This window comes from Artemia franciscana, chromosome 4 (assembly GCF_032884065.1).
Source record: "Artemia franciscana chromosome 4, ASM3288406v1, whole genome shotgun sequence".
In the NCBI taxonomy this organism is placed as follows: domain Eukaryota; kingdom Metazoa; phylum Arthropoda; class Branchiopoda; order Anostraca; family Artemiidae; genus Artemia; species Artemia franciscana.
In genome coordinates, this window is record NC_088866.1 from 55306936 (window position 1) to 55334227 (window position 27292).

At 33.9% G+C, this 27292-nt stretch overlaps 3 protein-coding genes across 7 annotated transcripts in view; 1 reads left to right on the plus strand and 2 right to left on the minus strand.

Moving 5' to 3' along the window:
* Window positions 1-27292, plus strand: part of LOC136026623 (GTP-binding protein 1-like) — a 203890-nt gene that overhangs the window by 120516 nt on the left and 56082 nt on the right. The window lies entirely within an intron of this gene.
* LOC136026621 (integrator complex subunit 11-like) overlaps window positions 1-27292 on the minus strand; it is a 144163-nt gene that overhangs the window by 72939 nt on the left and 43932 nt on the right. The gene's annotated exons all lie outside the window — the stretch shown is intronic.
* LOC136026617 (uncharacterized) lies at window positions 4754-27292 on the minus strand. Of its 4 annotated transcripts, none has more exons than XM_065703341.1 (2): window positions 27223-27292; window positions 4754-10950 (listed from the first exon to the last, which is right to left on the minus strand). In XM_065703341.1, exon 2 carries the CDS (start codon window positions 7230-7232, stop codon window positions 6144-6146), a length of 1089 nt encoding a protein of 362 aa, XP_065559413.1. In that variant the 5' UTR covers window positions 7233-10950; window positions 27223-27292; the 3' UTR covers window positions 4754-6143. The 4 variants fall into 4 exon arrangements, with proteins under 4 accessions (XP_065559413.1, XP_065559414.1, XP_065559411.1 ...); XM_065703342.1 differs by having other exon boundaries at window positions 27237-27291; XM_065703339.1 differs by lacking the exon at window positions 27223-27292 and adding an exon at window positions 27146-27217.

Genomic DNA, 27292 nt, shown 5'->3' on the forward strand with positions numbered 1-27292 from the left:
AAAAAAAAGTTTGAACGATTCCCTAAGAGAAAAAACTATGGAAATGAAACAACGACACGCCATCAGTATCAATGAAAAAGCAAAGGACTGGTGTTGTGACTCATTGTTGTACGTATCGGACAAGACAATAAGATACTATATCCCCTACCACAGGCAAATATTCCATTTGATAGAAATGTAAGTCAACTAGAAATATAAACAAAAAATTAAATTATATGGCTGTTTCTCATAAAGTAGGCCTCATTAAGGAGCTACCGTCCACATACATAGATATTTGTGTATCTGTATGCTATGACAAAATCTTGAAAGCTCTTTGTAAATCCTTGTCAAGCTGAGGAGCCACTAACTCTCTATCTCAGGAGTACACTGCTTTTGTCTTCAGCTGTGCCTTTGTGTCTCTATTCAATTTTACGTCTGCACCTCTGATGCAGCGTCCGTGCCTGGGGTTTACATCAAACTAACTTCCTCCTTGACAGGGATTTTACATCCTTCAGATTCGAGGAAAATTTTAAATAGCTACTTAAGAAGTTATAGCCATGCAGAAAAGAGTAAATTATGATTAATAACAACTATGGAAATTTTTATCAAATTTCATAGTAAGTTGGATCGTTGTGGAATTTTTGATTGACTGGTACCAGTTTTAGCTGTAAACACTTTCTTTATTATTATTTGATTTATTGTTCTCATATTTTACCCGGTTTTCGGGCTATGGAGGGCAATGGGTGGGGGGTATTTTTATTTCCCTGTTGATTGTAGTTGTACATATATTGTTTATAAACGAGCTTGAACTTTAAGCAGGCAATACTCTGGAATCTGGAAAAGTTCCTAGTTTTTTTTTTTTGAAATCTTAGAAAATTTTTGAAATATTACTCCCAAAGCTTTACTATTACTCGAGAAAAATTACTTGTTTAAATTTGTTGAAAATATTACGTTTTTCGAACAAACCCTCTGCAATGTTTTTATTGCTTTTACTTGGGTCAAAAAAATCTTGATTGTTGAACGCGTCACTTCATTTCAATAATTCCTAGATCAGGTTACTTGCGCAGTCTGGAAACAAGGCCAAATTATAGTCTTCTGAGATTTAGTTTCTTTTAGTTACCTTTATTGGAGTAAGGTCTAACTGAAGGTAAGTGTCAGTTTTTTCTCCGTTCTTGTTTTCATTGTCGCCACATGGGAATGAATTGGTTTGAACGGAAACTGTGATAGTCTAGAGAGAGACTAGAGAGTTTAGAAAAAAATTATCCCAATCTAGAGAAAGAAGAGTCATTTTTTTTTGTCAAAGATTATGCTTTTAGATTGTTTCAAAGATTATGTTATTAGATTATTTAGACAGAAATAGGCCTAATAATTCCAGATTATTTAAAGTATATTGACCTTCTCCGTTTGCCATTTGAGGAGACTGAAACCAGTGGCGTAATTTCGTCCAAATCCTTGGAGGGAGCCAAGTTGGAGCCAATATTGCCAAATCAAATGAAAATGACATTAAAAAAATGAAAAATGAGCCATATAGTACCATAAAGACAAAGATAAACTAAAGAAAACTAACCCGTTTCTGTGGATGCTTGAATTATGTTTTGAGTACCCATGTTCTGGTCCTGATTACACGGCTGACTGACCGTATTTTAAACAGTAGGCTATATGAAAAATGCTGTTTTGTCCCGCTTTCAAGGGCTTCAATGAGAAAAGGTTGAGGTGACTTGGCCACATTCTGCGGATAAAGGATGACAGATTTCCCAAGATTGTCCTTTTTGCCCAGCCGTCAAGGGCTGAACGTAAAGCAGGTCGTCCATGGTCTGGGTTGGAGGATGTCATAAAGAACGATTTAAGGAAAATAGGAACTTTCTGGGAGGGTTTTTTACAGGTAGGCTTTAAATAGATTTGGAAGGAAGAGGAGCATGCGTAGTTGTGTTAGCCTCAGGCGGCATGCTGCTGGAGTGAGTTGTTAGTAGTAATAGTTGTAGTATCTTAGTTTTGGCAAGATTTTTGAAGAAACTAAATTTCAGCTTTGGTGGAACTGTGCTATAGGGAAAGCTGGCGTCCCGGGGACAGTTGGTCTCTCCCTGTCCCATAGCATATTACGCCCTTGATTTGAACGGTAAACTCTTTTTCATGCTCGAAATGATGCACTATTGAATCAATACGCTAAATTTTGTCTGTTAATAGGAAATTTTATTTATGGGAATATTTTCATCAGTCATTTCTGTAATTTTTAATTCATTATTCTTTAATGTTATTCGAGATAATACCAGTAAGGAAGGCTTATTACGGTTGTTCGTCTTATCAACGTTGCTACCAAAAGATAAAAGATCCATATGACTAATATTTGCCAATTAAGACAAACAATTACGAAAACTAAGACAGAGGAGCAAATGTAGTTTTAACATTATGTCTTTTGAGTTAATCTTTTGAATCCTTTCTAAAATAATGGAAGTTGTGGTAGGCCATGTTTTAGAATTATTTCTAACAGATACTATGACCTTCGCGTTTTCTTTCTTTTTGGGAAATGCTGAATCCAACCATAGTTACCGCAAAGTACCACCATTATTTTTATTAAGATTATAAATGCATATTACTATTATTAACCATCATTTGATCACTCCCAATAGATATCCTCATAGTACTTATTTATTTTATTATTTTTTTGTCATGGTTGCAATCAATGCAGCACTATAGCAATGGAGCAATATTTCTATGTGTAGATATATAATATATATATATATATATATACAAATTCATCTTCCTATATATATATATATATATATATATATATATATATATATATATATATATATATATATATATATATATATATATATTTGAAAAGAGAAATCACCAATGCAACAGCACAAACACATGAAAAAAAAAGAGACAGAAGGAGAAAAGGAAGACTGTTTTCCTAAATTAGTGACTAATATAGACGAGCACTTGAATGAGGCCTTAACCCTACTCATCCATACAATCGCATAGGTCAAACAGCATAGCCATACACAATGAACCATAAAGAAAATGTGTAGATATAATATATATATATATATATATATATATATATATATATATATATATATATATATATATATATATATATATATATATATATATATATATATATATATATATATATATATATATATATATATATACAAATTCATCTTCATATATATATATATATATATATATATATATATATATACATATAAATATATATATATATATATATATATATATATATATATATATATATATATATATATATATATATATATATATATATATATACAAATTCATTCTATATATATATATATATATATATATATATATATATATATATATATATATATATATATATATATATATACAAATTCATCTTCCTATATATATATATATATATATATATATATATATATATATATATATATATATATATATATATATATATATATATATATATATATATATATATATATATATATATAGTAATACAACTTATTTTTATATATATAGATATAGTAATATATATACAGGGAAATATGTTTACACAATTTTGAGGGTGGTTGCACTGCTCAATACCTTGCTCTTTACGCTAAAGTTTGACTTTTTGCTCCATTTATCTAAGAACAAAATTATTTAACTTTCTAAGGATTGTTGAATTAGAATAATAAGCCCTTTTAAAAGTCCTAAATAAAACTTTAGCGTAAAGAGTAATGTATTGAGGAAATAGTTAATCGTTTTAAGTTTTAATTCCTTACCTTCATTTGAAAAATTTGTTTTTTACTTAAATTGTGATTGTTTTATATAATGCCGGGAAATCCAGCTTCCCATCCAAGGAGAAGTCTCTTCCCCCACGGGAAATTCCTCCATGGATAGGTCCTCCCAAGTACCCACCCCCCGAAAAATACCAGTATACTTCCCAATGCTCAATGCTATATGTAAACAATAGGCAAAGTTCGTAACTTACAGCTTTTCCATTGGGGAAGGGGGAAGGGGGGTCAATTCATCTTCAGAGACACACTTATTAGATTTTTTTTTACTTTGCTGTACTCAATGGCTATCTCAAAATTTTTATTGGACGACTTTTGAAAATAGGGGAGTGGGAGAAGGCCAGAACTTAACCCCCATAAAAAGGCACTAGAAATTTTGATTCCTTATCAAACAAACCATCTCTCGACCTTCTAGAATCACAGGCTTGATACGATCACCTTTGAAACCAAATAAACGAAAAAAACAAAACAAACAACAAACAAACAAACACGCATTTGTGATCTTGCTTGTGGGAAAACAAAAACATGCAAAATTCCACATTTTCGTGTATAGGAGCTTGAAACCTCTACAATAGAGTTCTCAGTTATGCTGAATCTAATGGTGGGATTTTCACTAAGGTCACGTGATGTTTTGCGGGTGTTTCCTACATTTTTAAAAAAATTGAGAAAAGTTCTCACGCTTGTAACTTTTGATGGGTAACATTAAACTTCATGAACTTTTTATATTTTGAATAAGCATTAAAATTTGATTATGTGGTTTATCCATTGTTATCAAGACTCAGTTTCTCGGGGTTTCGGTTATTATTGAGCCGCATCGCTTCTTCACATCGTACCTTACAGTTTTTTCCCACGAAATGTTTGATATATATATATATATATATATATATATATATATATATATATATATATATATATATATATATATATATATATATATATATATATATATATATATATATATACTAGCTGTTGGTGGGGCGCTTCGTGCCCCCCAAGCCCCCCCGCGCGCGTAAGTCATTACGCGCCATTGTAGTTGTGTCCCTGTGTCCCACCTGTGAATATAGATAGATTTATATATGTGTTTCAAACTACGTAAAAATTGCGAATATACAACATTCTTGGCTTTCCCACTACTGGGAGCATTCCGTTTCCAATTGCCAGCAATTGATCTGAAAATGTTTGACCAGAGTCATCGTTTTGCAATCGGACACGCATATTTGTAGTTAATTTTAATATTTTTACGTGTTCCCATAAATTAGAATTTTTCAGGCAAGCATTCATTTCGTCTACAGGTGTTAAACTACGTAAAAATTGCGAATATACAACATTCTTGGCTTTCCCATTGTCTGTGCATATACAAAGCCGTATGTACTAATAATGACGTCATATGCAAACGCTCTGTTTACAAACAAACAAACATGCATTCACACAACTCGTTTTTATATAGATAGATAGATAGATAGATACAATACAAATTAACTGCGTAAAACTTGCGAATATACAACATTCTTCGATGTCTAATTGTCGCTGCATTTAAATAGATTGTCAGGTTTACCGACCCTCGAACATGCAACGTACAATTGGTCCATGGGAAAAACAATCAGTATTAAGATCTATACCACATTTTTCTAATGATTGATCTTGAGCTTTGTTAATAGTGATTGCAAATGCTAATCGAATTGGGAATTGCAATCTTTTAAATTGAAAAGGCAGATCCGTTGGAATCATGGGAATGCTTGGAATAAGAACAGCCTCACCCTCAAAAGGCCCTGTCAAGATTGTGGCCTCTATTAGGTTTTCCATTGTTTTTTTTAACGGCAAGTCGCGTGCCATTGCAAAGCTTTGGTGGGTTGATATTTCTTAAAAGTATTATTGGTACGCCTATTTTTAGTTGTAGCACGTGTGGTGGAAACCCTGAAAAATCTATGGAATTTAAAAATTCAGATGGATAATTAACCGCTTCATTTGGTTCCAAAACTGTGTCGACTGACTTGTAAAGGACTGCATGGTCTCGAATCTTGGTCAAAACAATATTGTTGATTTCGTGGACGTCTTTATTTTTGGGTGCGAGAATCGCTCTTTCACTTAGCCATTTATTATTTTTATAATTTTTTAGAATATTCGGAAATACTTTTTCAATCAATTCATTTTTGGACGTCACTAAATTACAGAAATCAGCAGGTAGTTGTATACGTCCTGAAATTGAGTCTACTGGGAGCTTTCCGTTTCCAATTGCCAGCAATTTATATGAAAATGTTTGACCAGAGTCATCGTTTTGCAATCGGACACGCATATTTGTAGTTAATTTTAATATTTTTACGTGTGCCCATACATTAAAATTTTTCAGGCAAGCATTCATTTCGTCTGCAGGAGTTGATCTAGGTATTATAGGTAATGTTTGCCTGAAATCTCCCGCAAGCAATAACCTCCTGGCGTATCCAAAAAGAAAATTTCTCCAACGTTGTTATCGACACAATGCATTATCGTATCATAAATGTCTTTGTGTTCCGACGTTAACTTGGAAATGTTATTTTGTACATACGACAATAGATCACTCGTACTGTAACTTTGTTCACGATCCAATTCTACGCATGTCGAAACAGCAGCGATACGGTTAGGTGAAGGCATTCCCAAATCCTGAAGAGGTTTGTTTGCCATACGTACGCACAAATCTTCTATAATAACTAAAGTGTAGTTATAAATTTCTGATGTAAAATCATTAGTCATATCTGACGTCTCTAACTGTTTTCGATGGAGTATATCTTCGGACATTTTTGACTTATATTTTTCCCATAACTCTGTAGGAGCTGATGGAGAGCAAGTTGTTAAAATGATGCCAAACAATGCACGAATTTGACTTGGGGTTGACGTTTCGCACGCGTCATTGATGCAGTTATCCCAGTGTTGGTCATTCTCCAATAAATTCAGAGCTTGGCATGCACTACGGCAAGTGTCATGTATAGTACCGTTTACAGTTCTCAAATACTCAAAGGATGTCGGACCGGGTACATTCACCAAAAGCAGGCGTAGAAAGAAGCATTCATGTTGATTGGGGTGAACGGTGTAGAGTCTTCCTATCGTGGTATCTTTGAAAATGGTAGGTTGGCCGTCGACTGACTTACCCTGTTTTCGACGTTCAAATACTTTATTTTTAGTATTCCACGTGTAATACGAAGGCACTTCAGTATACAGCAGTTTTTTTGAAAAAGAATCATTTTTGCAAAGCGAAAAAAAAGCTGTTAATTTTGTATCCGGTGGATTCAGGGCTCTTTGTTGCACGTTGGTTTCCGAGAAATAAACACGTTGACCATTCTGTAAATGTACCGCTAAGTGAACAACAGCTGGACTACGTTCATGTATCGGAAATGAAAGAATTTGCCAAACAGCTTCATTACTGCTTATGTATCTTCCAGCCTGATATTGTACGATTTCATCGAAATCTTTGATTTCGGGCTGCAAGCCAAAAACTGCCATTTTTTAGTTTTTCACATTTTTTCTTTTTTCAGTTTTCTTTTTCTTCTTTATTTTTCAGCTTCACTATGAAATAAATATCGCCGAAACTTTGTTTTTTTAACTAAAATCTGGTAGGCACTGATGACCTTATCCAAGTCAAAATCCCAAACCCAATCATCATCGCTATCATTTTCAGTTTTGATATGTTTTGACTCTCGCTGTCCAGGTGGATCTTCATCTAACTGCGCGGTTTTGCGTTCTTTAGTCTCAAGCCTGTTTCCTTGCTCTTCTTTTGATTCCTCGGCACGCTTTCTTTTCTGACTTTCTCTATCAGCAGCAAGTTTTTTAGTATAGACTCTTTGAGCATCTTCATCGGCTTTTGCCATTGTAAGTTCATCAGTCATTTTAAACTTGAAAATTAATATATTTCTACGTGAACATATATGTCTTAAATATCTTTAATGACGTCACCGTCATAGCAAAAATGACAACAACTAACTTCATGACGTCAGTCGACACAGAAACATGACGTCACCTGACAGACACAGACAGACAACTTATTTTTATATATATATACATATATATATATATATATATATATATGTATATATATATATATATATATATATATATATATATATATATATATATGTATGTGTATATACAAATTTATCAAACAGTTCGTGGTAATGAACTGTAGTAAGGAGTGACTCGGTTCAATAGTAACCAAAACTCTAAAAAATGGAATTTTGATATCTATAGCTACGTCGAAAGAATCGTATTTTAATGTTGATTTTAATATATAAGTTTAATCAAGTTTAGTCTTACCCATCAAAAGTTACGAGCCTGAGAAAACTTGCCTTATTTTAGAAAATAGGGGAAAACAATCCCTAAAAGTCATATAATCGCAAATATAATCATATAAGCGAACAGAAATTACTTCGTTTATGAAAGGGGCTGCTTCTCATCAACGCCCCGGTCTTTACACTAAAGTTTTTTACTGTTTTAAAAAGTAGAGTTAACAGAAAGAGTCAAACTTAGCTTAAAGAGTGGGGCGTTGATGAGAAGCAACTCCTTCCATAAACGAAGCAATTTCTGTTCGTTTTAAGTTTTAATGTCGCTCCTTATTTTCCGTTAAATTTCTTTTTATATATTTAATTATATAAAAGGACAGCTCTCGCCTAAATACCTCTCTCTTTACGCTAAAGTATTCTTAGAACATTTAAAAAGGCTTATTATCTAATTAAACGGCCCACGCGTTTCAAGAGTCGTTCATAAGAAATTGGGACAAAAATAAAACTTTAAAGTATATAACGGGGTATTGAGAAGAGGGTGGCCCTCTTATATGTGTAATAATTTCTGTTCTTTATAAGTTTTGATGTTGCTCCTTCTTTCAGTTGAAATTTTTTCTTTTTTTAATTTAATTTCTGATTGTTTTTAAATAGAGTCAGTAGGTCCGACTCTCATCAATGAAAAATTCCTTCTCCCCCTGACAAACCCTCCATGATAATTAGTTCTCTCGTATAATACCCTCCCCCTGTCACCAGGAAAATACCTCTCAGACACTTCCATTTTAATTTAAAAATACCCTGAAAAATTCCCCATGGCCATTTATCACGTGAATTTTTGTCTTAGCGCACTTTCATTTGAAAAAGACTCCTCCCACAGAAAATTCTCTTTGGAAAATTTATCCAGTGGAAAACTCTCCCATGGCAAATTTCTCCAGTGAAAAATCCTCCTTAGTTCCAAAACATACTCTAAAAGCCTCCAACCCGGTAAATTTTTCCCCCGTGACAATTCTTCTTAACATCTTCAAATGTAAAACTGAGTGGGCAAAGCAAAAGTATGATTACAAAAAAGAAAAGGAACTATAAGAATTTTTTTCCAAACCCCCTGGGCAAATTGTTTTCAGTTATAGGACTCACCCAATGTTTACGCATAGTATTTGTTATTGTAATGTGCGTACAGCTTTCTTTCTTTCTTTTTTTTTGGGGGGGGGGGTTATGGTGATTTTTTTGATGGGGGATTTCCCACACGGAAATTTTTAATGGGGAGGAAAGTTTTCCTGGGGCAGGGGTAGACCCAGGATCTTCTTTGGGGGGAGCGCATAATATGAAACGCCTCCTAAGAGCCAAGGAATCTCAATAAAAATAACATCATGAGTTTCAGCGTGTTGAAAAACCCTCTTGTGAAAGTTTTAAGCTCTCAACGAAGCTGATTGGAGGGGTTGTTGCCAGCCCCAAAGTTTTGACATTTAAAATTGCAAAAGAACTTTTAATTAGCCTTCGATTGAGCCTGGGAGTGCCATCCGAAGTATGTACGGCCATGTCTTCCATGTGAAGTACCTCTGGGAAAAAATAGATAAATAAATATTATTACATCGACTCTTTGCTAGAGGCAATTCTATAGGATGCTATAGGATTTAAGGAGGTGAGTAAAACGTTCAATTTCCCTTCTAATGAACATTTCGCATTATCCAAGGAGATTATGGGGGTAGGAATCATCCGAAAGGAATATTCCACAAGAAAGAGGGCATTTTCCATGGGATAGTTGGTACTTGCTATCAAAATAGAAAACACCCAAGATGCGGAAGTTAGGTTAATCCTAATGATATAAATGTTATGGTAATCATAATACCCAAAATATTATGATAGTATGGTACTTTAGAAACAAAATATGGAAACTACAACAAAGAAAATGGAAAACTGACCGCCCAGAAAAAATTATATTAAATACCAAACCTTATTTAACATAACCTCTAATCATCCCTAAATATTAAATATTTAATTAAAATATACTTACATCGCTGTTTTTCACTCTCAAAATAAGCAAATCACAACCAATTCCACATAGCCAAACCGGTTTTTTCCAATAGTTCTTTCAATTCTTTAATGTGCTCTGTTTAACAGAAAAGACCCAAATATATTCCACAGGGGTATTTTCCAAAGGCGAAGGGGAGGGGGGTTAAACGTCGACTCTAGGAAAACTCCCTATTCAAAGACTTCAGTCAATACAAGCTTATGATAATAACAAAGGTTTATGGAAATTTCTCTAATTGTCTTACTTTTAATTATTTCTTTGCTAAAACTTGTTTATTTAGGTAAAAACTTGATGATAAACTTATGATCTTGATTGTAAAATACACTGCTTTAAAAACGTCAAATGACATCAGCTGTTATGGTTCATTCAGCAAGTCAATATTTGAATAAATCATATGTTTAAATACCTCACGAAAGTCTAGTGGATGCGTATCTGTCGCTGTTACTTAAGCGATCAGGTTCGATCCCAGTTGTCGTGAGGAAGTAAAATATAGTCGTATTGCTAGTGCAATTTTTTGTTTTTATTTTTGCAACAAGTTTTCTTAAATTTAAAAAGAGCAATTTAAAGTAATAATTATCAGAAATTGTTCGGAACATATTCGTGCAAGAATTTAGCGTTTTGTTCTTTAAAAATTTATAAAATTGAAGCCAAATATTTTTTCCCCATAAGGTAAGAAATAACCGAAAACCTTTTTACTGCTGATGATGAACACTGTCTATGTGTTCGAAATATTCAGTTAAATAATTTTATATCTATTCACTGTTAATAAAAAGGTATCATCCCTGTTTTGAACTGTTTTACTTCAGTCATGGAAAGGCAGTGTGGTCTTCGAAGTTATCTAAGGCACTAGAACTTTCGATTCCTTATCAAATGAGCCGTCTGTCGATCATCTAGAATCAAAGGCTTGATACGATCACCCCTGAAAAAAAACAATAAATAAACGAAAAAAACAAACAACAAACAAATCAGACTTATCAAGACTCAGTTTCTTGGGGTTTCGGTTATTATTGAGCCGCATCGCTTCTTCACATCGTACCTTATTGTTTGTTCCCATGAAATGAGTGAAAAAAACAGTGAAAAAGGGTTCAATGGCCAAAAGAAGACATAGCTTTTTCCCACTGCAAAAACAATTTCAAGTTGCCGTTGCTTTGTAAGATCGAGCTAGAGGGATGTTGGACTTGAAATCAACTATGCTTTGAAATTATTAAATGAAGTGTAACATACTGACCACTGAATAAATTTCTGTCATCGTTTAATGGGATGATATTTTGAGCCTTTTCGGTGGCTTTAATATAAATCAAGTTACTTCTTATTTTTATACGAGTTTTGTAGAATAATAGGTCTTCTGTAGCTTTTACAAACAGACAATTGAGTTAGTGCTGGGTGTTCTGAATATTAATAGGATGCACACAGCTATGGGAATGCTAGTATTTATTAAGAATATAAAAAAAGTATCTCACACAATCTGATAGTCTTTAATTAAAAAAATGGTGTGAAAAATTAATTCAAAAATAAGAAATATGAAATTAATAAACCATTATCACATATTTTTAGCCCCATAAGGACATGCTGATAAAATCTTAAGGTAAATTTGCTGTGAATTTATTTAGCATCATGCCCCAAAAATCTTTCACCTCAGCAAGTAAAAAAAACGGGGTCCCTCTCTACGGACGACACTAGTTCAGAAAAGCAGAGTCCCAAACGGCGATGAATCGAGTGAGGACAGTCCATCTTCATTCAGTTTTCAGAGAACGAGGAAGAAATTATCGGAGTCAAAGCCCTTTTCGACCTTTTCATCAAGGAAGAAGCGGGAGGACGAAGGGGAAAATGGACAATTAAAGCCAAGAATTAGAAATACTATTTATATCTCTCCCTATGCAAATCCCTACAAAACCCAAAGAGTAGCCTAAGTACTTAGTTTAATGTCTGTAAATGCACGAACATTAACATACAATGCAAGCCGTTTATTTTGATTATCGTCAATTCTTTAGGAATTTTTTTTTTAGACAAATTTGAAGAAACCCAGAAAGGTATGGGGATAGTGGAAGCAACGGCTTCAGGCTGTTTTTCTAAAGTTTTCTAAAATTTCTTCTCCTAAAATACAAATTACCGTTCTGTTAAATCTAAATAAAAATGAGTATTTCAAAAAATTTGAAAAATTAGAAATATTTGTCTAGAAAACACATGTTTAAAAACCCATTTCCTATGGACCAGAGTTCACCCTTTACTAGGCAGTAGCTACTGTCGAAGCTCTAATCATGAAAATAGAAACTATGCCTTTTATTTTTTCAGCCTGGCGATGTTCCAAATCCTTTGATGATAATTGGTATCTTTTCAAGCAATGTCACCTTGTCGTCGGCAATAACATTTTGGAGAATCTCAGTGTATTTTTAACACACATAAACCTACATTAGCATTGAATTAACCTGTATTAAAACTAAATTAGCCCTTATTATCTAAGCAAAAATGTAAAAATGTTTAAAGTTTTACATTTTACAAGAAAAATAGGTATTAATCAAATTTTATCAAATGTGTTGTCGCGTAATAAGGTACTTACGTTTTACAGAGTTCACAGTCAACCTCTTGATCAGAGTAAAACCCTTTTCTTTGTTTGCATTCGGAGATAATTAGCGCAGTCTCAGTGAGATAAACTGCTTTGCAGGTATATTTTAATTAAATACTTAATACACAGAGTTGGTTAGGTTACATATTTAATATATTTCGTTCTGTTCGGTCCGCTTTCCACAATTCTCTGTTGTAGTTTCCATAATTTTGTTGCTAAAGTATTCTATTTTCATCATATTTTAGTATACATCATTATGATTAACCTAACTTCACCCTTTTGGTGTTGCCGCTATGACACGTAAGTACACGTATTAAATTATACAATAGAAAATAAGATGGTCGGCATTTACCATTCCCCCCCCCCCGGAAAAAAAACATTTCCTTGCAAAAAATTATCCCCAACCCCACGTAAAATCCCCCCCCGGAAAATACCCATCCCACCGTTGAAAATAAGGTTTTCTAAATTTGAGATTTTTATTTGAAGTCTGTTTTTTATTATCCTTAGGGAGAGGAATTTTGCTTCTTGTGTATTATACACCTTTCACTCAAGTTTACGCTGTGTAAAACTCGAGAACAAATTGGTTTCTTCGATAGTTTCTTTCAGCTTAATTAAATAAAAAAAAAACAAGTTTTTTTAACTGAAAGTAAGGAGCGACATTAAAACTTAAAACGCACAGAAATTACTTCGTATATGAAAGAGGATGCTTCCTCATCAACGCCCCGCTCTTTGCGCTAAAGTTTGACTCTTTCTCTCAATTCTTCTTTTTAAAACATTAAAAAACTTTTGTTTCATATACGAAGTAATTTCTGTGCGTTTTAAGTTTTAATGTCGCTCCTTACTTTCAGTTAAAAAAACTTTTTTTTTTATTTAATTTCTGAACGTTTTTGAATCAATGCATGTTTTGATTTTGGCTCTCCACAGAGGAATAATGAAAACGAAATTTCCATATTTTTTTTTGGCTTAATGGCTTTCTCATAATTTTGATCGAATGATTTTGAGAAAAAAAGAGCGGAGGACGAAACCTAGTTGCCCCTCGATTTTTTGGTTAATTAAAAAGGCAACTAGAACTTTTAATTTTTTACGAATCTTTTCATTGGTAAAAGATTTACGTAACTTATAAATTAGCTTACGTAAAGAACTTTTGTATTCTCATGTTTTTATTACATATATGAGGGGATTCGCCCCATCGTCAGTACCTCGCTCTTTACACTAAAGCTTAAATTTTATCCAAATTCATTAAGAATGACCCCCTGAATCACAAAAGCCGTAGAATAAGTAGTTGAAATTACTGAAAATACTTTAGCGTAAAGAGCGAGGTATTAGAAGGAGGTGAGCCCCTCATATGGGTAATAATTTCTGTTTGTTTTAAGTTTTATTGCTGTTCTTTACTTCCAGCTGAAAAAGCTTTTTCACTTTTATTTTTTAATTGTTTTTTTTAAATAATGCTGGTAGCCTATATCCTGCTCTCCCTTCATGAAAATTTTCTTCTCCCATTACAAATTCTGTAAGGAAAGTTCCCCCAGCATATCCCCCTCTTCTCAACCCCTCCCCCAAACCAAAAAAATCCTCCTGAAAACGCCTGTATACTTCCCAATAACCATTACTATATGTAAGCACAGGTCAAAGTTTGTAACTTGTTGCCCCTCCCACGGGGACTGTGGGGGAGTAAGTCGTCCCCAAAGACATAGTTATAAAGTTTTTCAACTACGCTGAATAAAATGGCCATCTCAGAATTTTGATCCGTTGACTTTGGGAAAATAATTAGCGTGGGAGGGGGCCTAGGTGCCCTCCAATTTTTTTGGTCACTTAAAAAGGGCACTAGAACTTTTCTTTTCCGTTAGAATGAGCCCTCTTGCAACATTCTAGGATAACTGGGTCGATACGATCACCCCTGGGAAAAAGAAAAAAAATAATAAAAAAAAAAAAATAAACACGCATCCGTGATCTGCCTTCTGGCAAAAAATGCAAAATTCCACATTTTTGCAGATAGGAGCTCGAAACTTCTACGGTAGGGTTCTCTGATACGCATAATCTGATGGTGTGATTTTCGTTAAGATTCTATGACTTTTAGGGGGCATTTCCCCCTATTTTCTAAAATAACGTAAATTTTCTCAGGCTCGTAACTTTTGATGGGTAAGACTAAACTTGATGAAACTTATATATTTAAAACCAGCATTAAAATGCAATTCTTTTGATGTAGCTATTGGTATCAAAATTCCATTTTTTTAGAGTTTTGGTTACTATTGAGCCGGGTCGCTCCTTACTACAGTTCGTTACCACGAACTGTTTGATATGAGGCAAGACAAAGGCAAGTGACAGAATTGATGGGAAATATATAATTTGGGCTATATAATATATAACAGATAGTATTTGTTAATGGGAAACATAAGGAACAAGTTTTTAAAGAAAAGTAAAGAGTCTCTTTAGACCAAAAATGAGCAGAAATAAATACAAATGATATTCAAAGCGAAAACTGGAGTTTAATAGAAAAAAAAGATAATTTTTACCCGAAATAGACTATATCAATTAAAAAAAACAGAAATTAATTAAAAAAAAAGTTTTTCCACAAAACAAGTTTGTCAAAAAATTGTAAAGAGCTCCATAAGCCAAAAATGAGCAGAAATAAACTTAATTAATTTTCCAAGCAAAAAAAAGGGGGTTTGTACCCTCGTTAATGCCTCGCTCTTTACACTAAATCGTAAGTTTTGTCTCAATTCTTTAAGAATGACCCCTGAATCAGAAAGGCTGTAGAGTAAATAGTTGAAATTACTAAAAATACTTTAGCATAAAAAGCGAGGTATTTATCTCCTCCTGAATACCTCGCTATTTAGAGCCCCTCATTTGCGTAATAATCTCTGTTACTTTAAGCTTCAATGCTACTCCTTACTTTCTCCTTAATTGAAAAAACTTTTTCATTTTTATTTTTTCATTGTTTTTTTATATAGTAGTTTTAAAAAACCCTGCGCCCTTTTCATTGAATTTCTCTTCCCCCATGACATATTTCTCCAAGGAAAGATTTACCCAATTGCCCCCTCCCCTCAGCCCCACCCCCAAAACCAAAAAAAATCCTCCTGAAAACGTCTCTACACTTCCCGATAACGATTATTATATGTAAACACTGGTTAAAGTTTGTAACTTGCAGCCCCTCCCCCAGGGACTGTGGGGGAGTAAGTCATTCCCAAAGACATAGTTCTTGTGATTTTCGACTATGCGGAACAAAATGGCTATCTCAAAATTTTGATCTGTTGACTTTGGAGAAAAAATGAGCATGGGAGGGGGCCTAGGTGCACTCCAATATTTTTGGTCACTTAAAAAGGGCACTAGAACTTTTCATTTCCGTCAGAATGAGCCCTCTTGCGACATTCTAGGACCACTTGGTCGATACGATGACCCCTGGGAACAAAAAAAAACAAATAAACACGCACCCGTGATTTGTCTTCTGGCAAAAAATACGAAATTCTACATTTTTATAGATAGGAGCTTGAAATTTATGCTACAGGGTTCTCTGATACGCCGAATGCCATGGTGTGGTTTTCGTTAAGATTCTATGACTTTTACGGGATGTTTCCCCCTATTTTCCAAAATAAATCAAATTTTCTCAGGCTCGTAACTTTTGATGAAAAAGACTAAAGTTAATGAAACTTATATATTTAAAATCAGCATGAAAATACGATTCTTTTGATGTATATTTTAGCATCAAAATTCCGTTTTTTAGAGTTTCGTTTACTATTGAGCCCGGTCACTCCTTACTACAGTTCGTTACCATGAACTGTTTGAATGTAATTGTTTTAGTAAAATGAAAATAGAAAAATAAATCTTAATATAGAGACAATTAGTTTCTGGTTAATTTCTGGGGTCTTTTAAGAAGCCCCCTCCCCCTATCAAAATGGGTATTCCTCTTTGCCATGAAAACGATTATTGAAGTTTTTGAGTCAATAAGAAGGTACCAACCCAAGATCAAACATGCTGTTTCTGCTGTCTTTCTACTGTGTCAGAAAAAACTCTTTTCCTACTGTCAGGAACTATCGGGGTTCTTTTATCCCCTGAGGTATATTGTTAGGATGTTCCACTATTCTGGATAAAATGGGTATCTCAAATTCATGATCAAATGTCCTGGATAATTGAGTGGGCCGGGTAGCAAAAAAGGTGCAAGAGGGGGGCTAATTGCCCTCCAAACAGTTTTAAGTTCTTTGAACATTTACATTCAAATTTAATGACCCCCCTCCCTCGAATGTTTTTACGACCACCACATTTATACAAATGACCGGGTAATAAAGATAAGAAATAAATAATGTATAGAAGGGAGATAGATCTGTACTATAGGCAGTCCTAGACCGTTGCTTTTGTTCTCTTTTAGTGCCAGACCTCTTAAAACGGAGGGCCCAATATGCTACTATTACGTTTTAACTAGTCTTTTCTTCTAAAATTGTGTCAGTTAATTTTTTTATTAATGGAATGAATAGAAGGGTTTTCAAGGATAATCTCTCTTTGCTCTTTTTAAATTTAAGAAAACTTGTTGCAAAAATAAAAATAAAAAATTGGACAAGTAATACGACTATCTTTTACTTCCTCACGACAACTGGGTTAGAACCTGATCGCTTAAGTAACAGCGACAGATACGCATCCACTAGACTGTCGTGAGGTATAGAGCTCTCAGATATGCTGAATCTGATGGTGTAATTTTCACTAAGGTCACATGATAGTTTGCGGGTGTTTCCCACATTTTTCAAAAATTGAGAAAATTTCACAGGCTTGTAACTTTAGATGGGTAACATTAAACTTTAACTTTTTATATTTTGAATAAGCATTAAAATTCGATTATTTGGTTTATCCATTGTTATCAAGACTCAGTTTCTTGGGGTTTCGGTTATTATTGAGCCGCATCGCTTCTTCACATCGTACCTTATAGTTTGTTCCCACGAAATGAGTGAAAAAAACAGTGAAAAAGGGTTCAATGGCCAAAAGAAGACATAGCTTTTTCCCACTGCAAAAACAATTTCAAGTTGCCGTTGCTTTGTAAGATCGAGCTAGAGGGATGTTGGACTTGAAATCAACTATGCTTTGAAATTATTAAATGAAGTGTAACATACTGACCACTGAATAAATTTCTGTCATCGTTTAATGGGATGATATTTTGAGCCTTTTCGGTGGCTTTAATATAAATCAAGTTACTTCTTATTTTTATACGAGTTTTGTAGAATAATAGGTCTTCTGTAGCTTTTACAAACAGACAATTGAGTTAGTGCTGGGTGTTCTGAATATTAATAGGATGCACACAGCTATGGGAATGCTAGTATTTATTAAGGATATAAAAAAAAGTATCTCACACAATCTGATAGTCTTTAATTAAAAAAATGCTGTGAAAAATTAATTCAAAAATAAGAAATATGAAATTAATATACCATTATCATATATTTTTAGCCCCATAAGGACATGCTGATGAAATCTTAAGGTAAATTTGCTGTGAATTTATTTAGCATCATGCCCCAAAAATCTTTCACCTCAGCAAGTAAAGAAAAACGGGGTCCCTCTCTACGGACGACACTAGTTCAGAAAAGCAGAGTCCCAAACGGCGATGAATCGAGTGAGGACAGTCCATCTTCATTCAGTTTTCAGAGAACGAGGAAGAAATTATCTGAGTCAAAGCCCTTTTCGACCTTTTCATCAAGGAAGAAGCGAGAGGACGAAGGGAAAAATGGACAATTAAAGCCAAGAATGAGAAATACTATTTATATCTCTCCCTATGCAAATCCCTACAAAACCCAAAGAGTAAGTACTTAGATTAATGTCTGTAAATACACGAACATTAGCATACAATGCAAGCCGTTTATTTTGATTATCGTCAATTCTTTAGGAATTTTTTTTTTAGACAAATTTTGTGAGTCCCAGAAAGGTATGGGGATAGTGGAAGCAACGGCTTCGGGCTGTTTTTCTAAAGCTTTCTAAAATTTCTTCTCCTAAAATACAAATTACCGTTCTGTTAAATCTAAATAAAAATGAGTATTTCAAAAAAATTGAAAAATTAGAAATATTTGTCTAGAAAACACCTGTTTAAAAATCCGTTTCCTGTGGACCAGAGTTCACCCTTTACTAGGCAGTAGCTACTGCCGAAGCTCTAATCATGAAAATAGAAACTATGCCTTTTATATTTTCAGCCTGGCGGTGTTCCAACATCCTTTGATGATAATTGGAAGACACTTGGTAAACGACAAAAAACCCTCCTTTTTATCACTAATAATAAAATTCCAAATACTTCAGCTTTATGCCCGGAAGCCTTTATAAAAAAAAAAAGTCAGCTGAACAAAGCATATAAAGAAAGAAAAAGTTTGAACGATTCCCCAAGAGAAAAAACTATGGAAATGAAACAACGACACGCCATCAGTATCAATGAAAAAGCAAAGGACTGGTGTTGTGACTCATTGTTGTACGTATCGGACAAGACAATAAGATACTTTATCCCCTACCACAAGCAAATATTCCATTTGATAGAAATGTAAGTCAACTAGAAATATAAACAAAAAATGAAATTATATGGCTGTTTCTCATAAAGTAGGCCTCATTAAGGAGCTACCGTCCACATACATAGATATTTGTGTATCTGTATGCTATGACAAAATCTTGAAAGCTCTTTGTAAATCCTTGTCAAGCTGAGGAGCCGCTAACTCTCTATCTCAGGAGTACACTGCTTTTGTCTTCAGCTGTGCCTTTGTGTCTCTATTCAATTTTACGTCTGCACCTCTGATGCAGCGTCCGTGCCTGGGGTTTACATCAAACTAACTTCCTCCTTGACAGGGAGTTTACATCCTTCAGATTCGAGGAAAATTTTAAATAGCTACTTAAGAAGTTATAGCCATGCAGAAAAGAGTAAATTATGATTAATAACAAATATGGAAATTTTGATCAAATTTCATAGTAAGTTGGATCGTTGTGGAATTTTTGATTGACTGGTACCAGTTTTAGCTGTAAACACTTTCTTTGTTATTATTTGATTTATTGTTCTCATATTTTACCCGGTTTTTGGGCTATGGAGGGCAATAGGTGGGGGGTATTTTTATTTCCCAGTTGATTGTAGTTGTACATATATTGTTTATAAACGAGCTTGAACTTGAAGCAGGCAATACTCTGGAATCTGGAAAATACTCTGGAATCTGGAAAAGTTCCTAGTTTTTTTTTTGAAATCTTAGAAAATTTTTGAAATATTACTTCCAAAGCTTTACTATTACTCGAGAAAAATTACTTGTTTAAATTTGTTGAAAATATTACGTTTTTCGAACAAACCCTCTGCAATGTTTTTATTGCTTTTACTTGGGTCAAAAAAATCTTGATTGTTGAACGCGTCACTTCATTTCAATAATTCCTAGATCAGGTTACTTGCGGAGCCCGGAAACAAGGCCAAATTATAGTCTTCTGAGATTTAGTTTCTTTTAGTTACCTTTATTGGAGTAAGGTCTAACTGAAGGTAAGTGTCAGTTTTTTCTCCGTTCTTGTTTTCATTGTCGCCACATGGGAATGAATTGGTTTGAACGGAAACTGTGATAGTCTAGAGAGAGCCTAGAGAGTTTAGAAACAAATTATCTCAATATAGAAAAAGAAGAGTCATTTTTTTTGTCAAAGATTATGCTTTTAGATTGTTTCAAAGATTATGTTATTAGATTATTTAGACAGAAATAGGCCTAATATTTCCAGATTATTTTAAATTATATTGATCTTCTCCGTTTGCCATTTGAGGAGACTGAAACCAGTGGCGTAATTTCGTCCAAATCCTTGGAGGGAGCCCAGTTGGAGCCAATATTGCCAAATCAAATGAAAATGACATTAAAAAAATGAAAAATGAGCCATATAGTACCATAAAGACAAAGATAAACTAAAGAAAACTAACCCGTTTCTGTGGATGCTTGAATTATGTTTTGAGTACCCATGTTCTGGTCCTGATTACACGGCTGACTGACCGTATTTTAAACAGTAGGCTATATGAAAAATGCTGTTTTGTTCCGCTTTCAAGGGCTTCAATGAGAGAAAGGTTGAGGTGACTTGGCCACATTCTGCGGATAAAGGATGGCAGATTTCCCAAGATTGTCCTTTTTGGCCAGCCGTTAAGGGCTGAACGTAAAGCAGGTCGCCCATGGTCTGGGCTGGAGGATGTCATAAAGAACGATTTAAGGAAAATAGGAACTTTCTGGGAGGGTTTTTTAGAGGTAGGCTTTAAATAGATTTGGATGGAAGAGGAGCGTGCGTAGTTGTGTTAGCCTCAGGCGGCATGCTGCTGGAATGAGTTGTTAGTAGTAATAGTTGTAGTATCTTAGTTTTGGCAAGATTTTTGAAGAAACTAAATTTCAGCTTTGGTGGAACTGTGCTATAGGGAAAGCTGGCGTCCCGGGGACAGTTGGTACCTCCCTGTCCCATAGCATATTACGCCCTTGAATGGAACGGTAAACTCTTTTTCATGCTCGAAATGATGCACTATTGAATCAATACGCTAAATTTTGTCTGTTAATAGGAAATTTTATTTATGGGAATATTTTCATCAGTCATTTCTGTAATTTTTAATTCATTATTTTTTAATGTTATTCGAGATAATACCAGTAAGGAAGGCTTATTACGGTTGTTCGTCTTATCAACGTTGCTACCAAAAGATAAAAGATCCATATGACTAATATTTGCCAATTAAGACAAACAATTACGAAAACTAAGACAGAGGAGCAAATGTAGTTTTAACATTATGTCTTTTGAGTTAATCTTTTGAATCCTTTCCAAAATAATGGAAGTTGTGGTAGGCCATGTTTTAGAATTATTTCTAACAGATACTATGACCTTCGCGTTTTCTTTCTTTTTGGGAAATGCTGAATCCAACCATAGTTACCGCAAAGTACCACCATTATTTTTATTAAGATTATAAATGCATATTACTAATATTAACCATCATTTGATCACTCCCAATAGCACAACACAGGTACGACTCTAGTTCGGCATTTGTGAGAGGGACACGCATGCACGGAGAGGTGTAGCATAAAATGGGAGACAATAACAACGGCAATCAAAGGGATAAAATTAACCCCTGACTTGGCTGCCCACTTAATTGAACAATCTGTCTTGGCTTTTTACTACCATTGGCTGGCCAAGACTTTGACTTTTCCCACAACTATTCCCTCTTTTGGTTTTTTGTTTATTTTTAAATTCAAAAATCAACGGATAAATCAACTCATAGTACTTATTTATTTTATTATTTTTCTTGTCATGGTTGCAATCAATGCAACACTATGCAAAAAAATTGCAAAAATGCAATTTTTCAATGCAAAAAAAAAGAGACAGAAGGAGAAAAGGAAGACTGTTTTCCCAAATTAGTGACTAATATAGACGAGCACTTGAATGAGGCCTTAACCCTACTCATCCATACAATCGCATAGGCCAAACAGCATAGCCATACACAATGAACCATAAAGAAAATGTGTAGATATAATAGCCATGGAAGCCATGGAATGACCTTCTACCCAAAACATTTCTAACAGATGACATAAATAGATTCAAAACAGGACTAGCAGAAACAAATTTTCAAAGTAAATCATTTTTAATTAATTTATAGTATTATTTGTCAGTGTTTGTTGTAGTCATTATTTTCATTGGTTTGAATGTGTGTATTATGTTGTCAGTATTGTCATAACTTCTATTTATTATGTTTTTTGCAGCAAGCTTGAAAGCTTACCGTATTTGGTATTAATAAATAAATAAATAAATAATGCCAAAACAGCTTGGGGTTATTTGTATATGTTCAGCTAACCTTTCTTCATGACTCTTCTTCAGTTGTTTGATGGAATTGGTGGCCTCATTTTGTACTTTTTGATCTTCTGATAGTTTGCAGCTGTTTACTTTTCTTTAAAGTGTTTCCAGGTTTGATTCTCCCTGTTCAATAGTTTGCTAGTTAGAGAAGTCATGAAGGGTAGTGTTTTTGCCTGTTTCCTCAAAAATGTTCTAGCGTGAGCTTTTTCAAGAACTAGCAAAACAGCTTTGAATTTCTACCAAGATTATTTGATGTCTGAAGTGACTATGGTATCCCAATCAAAGTCAGCAAGTCTCTCAAGAGATACGCTTGTAATCAATAACTTCGTGTTGTTTAGGAAGAGGCTGAGTAGTAGCCAAGCAAAATTTTGTGAGGATAGCAGCATGATCACAGTTACTAATAGGGGCAAGAAATTCATTTTTAGTCCACAAATTTGGATTATTAAAAACAACTAGGTCCAGTATGTTAGATGTTTGACCATATCTGTGCCATATAGGTTGGTCAACAGTTTGGAACAACAAATGTTCAGACAGGCAATTAAGAAATTGAGATTTCTGTTATTTAGCTGAAAAACCAGAACCATTAACCCAATCATAACCAGGAAGATTGAAGTCACCAAGAATCACCACATGTTGGTTGCAAGAGTCCTTGATAATATCAGAAATAATATTAGCAAGATACTGTTCAGATTCAAGGCAAGAGCCTTTAAAGCCCTTAAAAGGTCCCTTAAAAATACATCTTATTCTTTATTACTTTCCAGTAGGAAAAGGTTACTAAATATCTTAAAAATGCTTTAAAATAATAAACAAAATACTTTAAAATAATTATATATACTTACTTACATCAACAATGAAAGAGCATTGCTTGGTATAAGCCTAGGACCTTGGCTATACATAAGAAAGCATGTTACGAAAACAATTCTTACCTCATAATATGTAGAATAATCCTAGTTAACATAATTTGCAGGAGGGAAAACCTTCATCTTCACTTCTTTCAATGTTGTACATTTTTTTTAACAATTTCCAGAAAAATAAACATGGATTTGACAGCATTTTCCTGTTTCCATATATTCTATATATCTAATTAAACACCTTTGGTGCCATCAAAGTATTTATCACAATTAGGCTACTTGTCAATACACAAATAGTGATAAGTTATTTTGGATGGTGTTTGGGTGTTTGTTTAGGCCTATAAATAATTTTCAAGACTTAGAGAATAGACACAAATATTTAGAAATTACATAAAAAAACTAGTTTTTTCAACTGAAAGTAAGGAGCGACATTTAAACTTAAATGAACAGAAATTACTCCATATATGAAATGGGTTGTCCCTTCTGCAATCCCTCACTCTTTACGCTAAAGCTTTCAATTGTTTTAAAAAGCAGAATTGTGGCAAAGAGTCAAACTTTAGCGTAAAGAGCGAGGGATTACGGAGGGGACAACCCATTTCATATATGGAGTAATTTCTGTTCATTTTAAGTTTCAATGTTGCTACTTACTTTCAGTTAAAAAACTAGTTTTTTTATGTGATTTCTGAACGTTTTTGAATTAATGCATGTTTGATTTTGGCTCTCCACACATAAATTATTAAAATGAAATTCGCATATTAATTCCTTTTTTGGCTAAATGACTTCCTCTTGACCCCTGAATCAGAAAGACCATAGCATAAATAGTTGAAATTAATAAAAATACTATAGCATAAAGAGCAAGGTATTTATTTCCTCCTAAATACCTCGCTCTTTATGCTAAAGTATTTTTAGAACCCCTCATATCCGTAATAATCTCTGTTCATTTTAAGTTTCAATGCTACTCTTTACTTTCAATTGAAAAAAAACTTTTCTATGTTTATTTTTTCATTGTTTTTTTTTCTATAGTTATTTTAGAAAATCCTGTGCTCTTTTCATTGAATTTCTGTTCCCCCATGATATATTTCTCCAAGGAAAGATCCTCCCACATAGCCCCCTCCCCTCAACCCCACCCCCAAAACCAAAAAATCCCCTGAAAACGACTGTACACTTCCCAATAACCATTATTATATGTAAACACTGGTTGAAGTTTATAACTTGCAGACACTCCCCCAGGGACTGTGGGGGAGTAAGTCATTCCCAAAGACATAGTTATTAAGGTTTTTGACTATGCGGAACAAAATGACTATCTCAAAATTTTGATCTATTGACTTTGGAGAAAAAATGAGCGTGGGAGGTGGCCTAGGTGCCCTCCAATTTTTTTTGTCACTTAAAAAAGGCACTAGAACTTTTCATTTCCGTTATAATGAGCCCTCTTGCGACATTCTAAGACCACTTGGTCGATATGATGACCCCTGGGGAAAAAAAACAAACAAACAAATAAACATGCACCTATGATTTGTCTTCTGGCAAAAATACAAAATTCCCCATTTTTGTAGATAGGAGCTTGAAAATTTTGCTATAGGGTTCTCTGATACGCCGAATGCGATGGTGTGATTTTTGTTAAGATTCTGTAACTTTTATGGGGTGTTTTCCCCTATTTTCTAAAATAAGGAAAAATTTTTCAGGCTTGTAACTTTTGATGACAAAGACTAAATTTGATGAAACTTATATATTTGAAATCAGCATAAAAATCTAATTCTTTTGATGCATACTTTAGCATCAAAATTATGTTTTTTAGCGTTTCGTTTACTATTGAGCCGGGTTGCTCCTTACTACAGTTCATTACCACAAACTGTTTGATGTGACAAAAAATCTGGAAATACAGGGAAAGAAGTGAATATAAAGGTTCTCCCCCTGCAATATGTGTTAACTGAAATTTTTCTGCATGGTTATGTAGTGGAATTGTTTTCTTCACATGTTTCCTTATGTATAGCTGGGGTCCTATACTTATACCCATTGTGTCACTTAACCCAACCCCCTCCCCCTTGATAGATTAATTTACAGCCCACTATAAATATTTCTAGTATAATTTTAAGAACAACATGACTCTTCCTTATTACAAGTCATTAGCATTTCCTGTAAAATAGAGAAGAACAAAAGAATCATTATCAAAAAATACATTTTGAACATATAGAGTTAACTATATTTATCATCTGAGAAAGGGAGAGGTTGGCTAGATATGAGATAAGTAAGTATTTATAGTTATTTCAAGATAGTTAACAGAAAATCTGGCAGCCTTTTCTGATAAGGAACAAGTTATTACTTTTGAGGGTCCCTTTTGGGGATCAAAATAAACTTTGTAGAGGAGGCAAGGAGTAGACTACATTTAGAAAAAAAAAAAATAAAAAGACACATCCAATGCTGAGCTCACCTCCAACCCAGTAAGGGGAAAACATAGGAAAGGAAAGTGCCTTAAATTGTATCTTCTAGCAATTGAGGTTGAAGAACCTGTAGTATAGTGGAACAATGCAATTGGTGAAGAAGTTGAACTTCTCATGCTTTCTGCTAAATTTTTGCTGCAGTTTTATGGGATTGTCTTGTGTTCTGGTGTATTCACTGTGGGATTAATGGTGTTCACTTTGGTCATCATATTAAATGCAAGGATCTTTCTATGTCTTTCTATCGTATGTTAGAGTAGGCAGGTCAAGCTTTTTTAGTCATTGATTGTAGGAGATTTGTTGCTTGGTAAAGTAGGCAGGAAATTTTCAAAGGTCTCTATTTAATGTTCTTTATGAATATGGCAATTATATCCTAGGCCACTGCCTAATGTAAAATATTTTTTGGTAAATGTTTACTTTTGTTCCAGATGCTCTAAAGTGTGTATTACTGCATATAGCAAGATTCTGATGATTGAACATTGTTTATTTGTCATTATTGGAGAAGCAAATCTATTTCTGGTTGACTCTCCTCCTCCATGGGGCAAACTAAAAATGTGTAAAGTGGGCTTGCTTACAGGTAAGATTACCTATAGAGCAAAGTGTATTAGTCCATGAGCCCTGTTGGCAGTGGGGTGAGGTCTGCATTCTATTTTTATTTAATAAACCTTTTTTTTAGTTTTATAACTCTTTGTTGAATAAATATAGGCAAAATTCTAGTTAATTAACTTCTTGCTATCTCAGAAAGGGTTTAGGTTAGGAGAATGAAACTTTCAGGGATGACTACAGACTAAAGTATATCCCAGGAAGGTATTTTGAAGCAATTACCTCAACTCCTTCTCCCTGTAGAAGGCCATGACCTTTTATGACCTTTAAAAATATGTGTGCTACAAAAATGAAACCTTGCAAAATAGATCTTCTGCTTAATTGAAGTACAACAAAATAGTTTTCAGCTTTATAACTTTGCTCAAATCCATTTTATAAGGTTTTAAAGATATGCAAATATATTTCCTAAATTTTGAAAAAAAACATTAATATGGCTCAAAATTCTGCTCAAATAACAGGAATTGTATTTTCAGAACTAAAGGCAGAGAAAAAGCACCTAGAAACTGAAAATTAAAGTAAAATGTTGTTTTGTCAAAATTTCAATAGGTATAGACCTGTCATGCAGGCAAATTTCAGGACCCTCTAGAGGAGAAGGAGTGGAGGTGGGTACTTTAAAATACCTTCCTGGGACATACTTTAGCCTGTAGACCATCCCTAAAAGTTTCATTTTCCTAGCATAAACCCTTTCTGAGATAGCAAGAATTCAATTAACTAGAATTTTACCAAAATATAGAATGCAGAACTTACCCTGCTGCCTGCAGGGCTCATGGACTAATATGTTTTGCTCTTGCAAATCATTAGGGTAAGACGACCGGTACTCGGTCACTTTGTTCACTCTTCACACTATTGGACATTCAATCTACTATAACTAATCTATTATACCACCTAGAAATTTGATTTTTTCACAGTTAAAATTGTCTCTGTTTTCTGAACAAGTAGGTCATTAATTTGAATAGTTTTACCTATACAGCGCTACCTGTTTTCGAATTTAGCAAAAGCTATCAGTTCAGCTAATGCCCGGTCATATGTTTC

Coding starts and splice junctions, on each gene's coding strand:
- LOC136026617 (XM_065703341.1), bottom strand. CDS start 7,232: ATGGCAGTTTTTGGCTTGCAGCCCGAAATCAAAGATTTCGATGAAATC.